The 2,500-nt window shown below is 49.5% G+C and overlaps 1 protein-coding gene across 1 annotated transcript in view; it reads right to left on the bottom strand.

The window, feature by feature from the left end:
* Nucleotides 1-2,500, bottom strand: part of LOC144513293 (guanine nucleotide-binding protein G(olf) subunit alpha-like) — a 14,665-nt gene that overhangs the window by 2,814 nt on the left and 9,351 nt on the right. The window contains exon 9 of the mRNA XM_078244325.1: nucleotides 2,227-2,347. Coding sequence (XP_078100451.1) covers nucleotides 2,227-2,347 — 121 coding nt within the window. The remainder of the gene's footprint in view (nucleotides 1-2,226; nucleotides 2,348-2,500) is intronic.

Genomic DNA, 2,500 nt, shown 5'->3' with positions numbered 1-2,500 from the left:
TGCTCCCTGAACCAGGCTAACAGCCAGGTTAACAGCTAGCCTGCTCCTGAACCAGGCTAACAGCCAGGCTAACAGTTAGCCTGCTCCCGACCAGGCTAACAGCCAGGCTGCTCCCGACCAGGCTAACAGCCAGGCTAACAGTTAGCCTGCTCCCGACCAGGCTAACAGCCAGGCTAACAGCTAACCTGGCTGTTAGCCTGGTCGGGAGCAGCCAGGCTAACAGCCAGGCTGCTCCCGACCAGGCTAACAGCCAGGCTGCTCCCGACCAGGCTAACAGCCAGGCTAACAGTTAGCCTGCTCCCGACCAGGCTAACAGCCAGGTTAACAGCTAGCCTGCTCCCTGAACCAGGCTAACAGCCAGGCTCACAGCTAGCCTGCTCCCAACCAGGCTAACAGCCAGGCTAACAGCTAGCCTGCTCCCGACCAGGCTAACAGCTAGCGTGCTCCCGACCAGGCTAACAGCCAGGCTAACAGTTAGCCTGCTCCAGACCAGGCTAACAGCCAGGCTGCTCCCGACCAGGCTAACAGCCAGGCTGCTCCCGACCAGGCTAACAGCCAGGCTGCTCCCGACCAGGCTAACAGCCAGGCTAACAGCTAGCCTGCTCCCGACCAGGCTAACAGCCAGGCTAACAGCTAGCCTGCTCCCGACCAGGCTAACAGCCAGGCTAACAGCTAGCCTGCTCCCGACCAGGCTAACAGCCAGCCTGCCAGCACAGCCAGCCTGCTCCCGACCAGGCTAACAGCCAGGCTAACAGTTAGCCTGCTCCCGACCAGGCTAACAGCTAGCCTGCTCCCTAACCAGGCTAACTGACCTTTTCTGACCCCCCAGCAGTGCTTTGACCTTATTGTTATCAGCCTGGATTAAAGTACAACAGGTGCATGTTGCTGTTCCTTTACTGTTATTATTTAAAGTTGGGACCATTATTATTTTTAATAGTTATTCATGTGCCAGTCATTGTTGCTGTTATATTGCTGTCTGAAGACTGCTGTTCATACTACAACGCTGTTCATCTCTACAGCTGTTCATCTCTACAGCTGTTCATCTCTACAGCTGTTCATCTCTACAGCTGTTCATACTTCAACGCTGTTCATCTCTACAGCTGTTCATACTTCAACGCTGTACATCTCTACAGCTGTTCATACTTCAGCTGTACATCTCTACAGCTGTTCATCTCTACAGCTGTTCATACTTCAACGCTGTTCATCTCTACAGCTGTTCATCTCTACAGCTGTTCATCTCTACAGCTGTTCATACTTCAACGCTGTACATCTCTACAGCTGTTCATCTCTACAGCTGTTCATCTAATTCTCTAACAATAAGGACCATGTGTTCCTCTTCCATGTGTATTTGGCATTCTTAGCACAATGTGTGTTGTCCAGTAAACAGACTACAATTTGGGAGGATTGTACATTTAAAGAACATATCCTAATGGTACAGTCCTCCCAAATGATCGTCTTAGTTCACTGGACCAGCACCTATCTAGTGATGGAGGCTACTGGACATTCATTAACAACAGGGGGAGGTAGCTGGGGGGGTAACTGATGAATATAGTCTGTTCCACTTACAGAGAGCATGAAATATATCACTTATCTTTATAGTTTCTAGATTTTAGTCCAATTTCTTCAGTGTCTTTATTTTAGATGTCCATATATACAACGGACAAATCAACCAAATATACATTTATGAACTACTGCTCCTAACTGAAACCATTCAATGAGTCACTGCACCAACAGACAGAGACAGAGAGAGAGAGACAGAGAGAGACATACAGAGACAGAGAGAGACATACAGAGACAGAGAGAGAGACAGAGAGAGACATACAGAGACAGAGAGAGACATACAGAGACAGAGAGAGAGACAGACAGAGACAGAGAGAGACAGACATGTCCTGAGGAACATGATCTTCTTACTGCTGCTGAGTGTAAATGATTATGATGATGATGGTCTGATGACGTTTGACAGCAGAGTCACTTCATGTTCATGTTCAGGTCCGTGACCGTCTGCTACGCTTCCTCTCCGTTTCATTACAGCCGCCATGTTTCTTTTCTGTTTATACAAATAATGTGTTTCACGTATATTTCCTCCTCATCCTGACTCCACCTAGTCTCTCTCCTAGACTACAGCCAATCAGAGAAGAGAGGGTTAACTACAGCCAATCAGAGAAGAGAGGGTTAACTACAGCCAATCAGAGAAGAGAGGGTTAACTACAGCCAATCAGAGAGCACCTGTTGGTCCAGATGGATCTGAAAAGGTCCAGAGACTCTCTCAGCCGATTGGTGGAGTTGTCCTCTCGGATCACCATGTTGTAGCTGCTGCTCGCCGCCACGAAGATAATGGCAGTCACATCTGGGCAGAGAGACAGACAGGTGGTCAGCGAGACAGACAGGTGGGCAGAGAGACAGACAGGTGGTCAGAGAGACAGACAGGTGGTCAGAGAGACAGACAGGTGGTCAGGTGGTCAGACAGGTGGTCAGGTGGTCAGAGAGACAGACAGGTGGT

Source organism: Sander vitreus, unplaced genomic scaffold (genome assembly GCF_031162955.1).
Source record: "Sander vitreus isolate 19-12246 unplaced genomic scaffold, sanVit1 ctg207_0, whole genome shotgun sequence".
NCBI classification, from domain to species: Eukaryota; Metazoa; Chordata; class Actinopteri; order Perciformes; family Percidae; genus Sander; species Sander vitreus.
The sequence above is the reverse complement of the archived record's forward strand: the minus strand, read 5'-3'. Positions and strand labels throughout refer to the sequence as shown.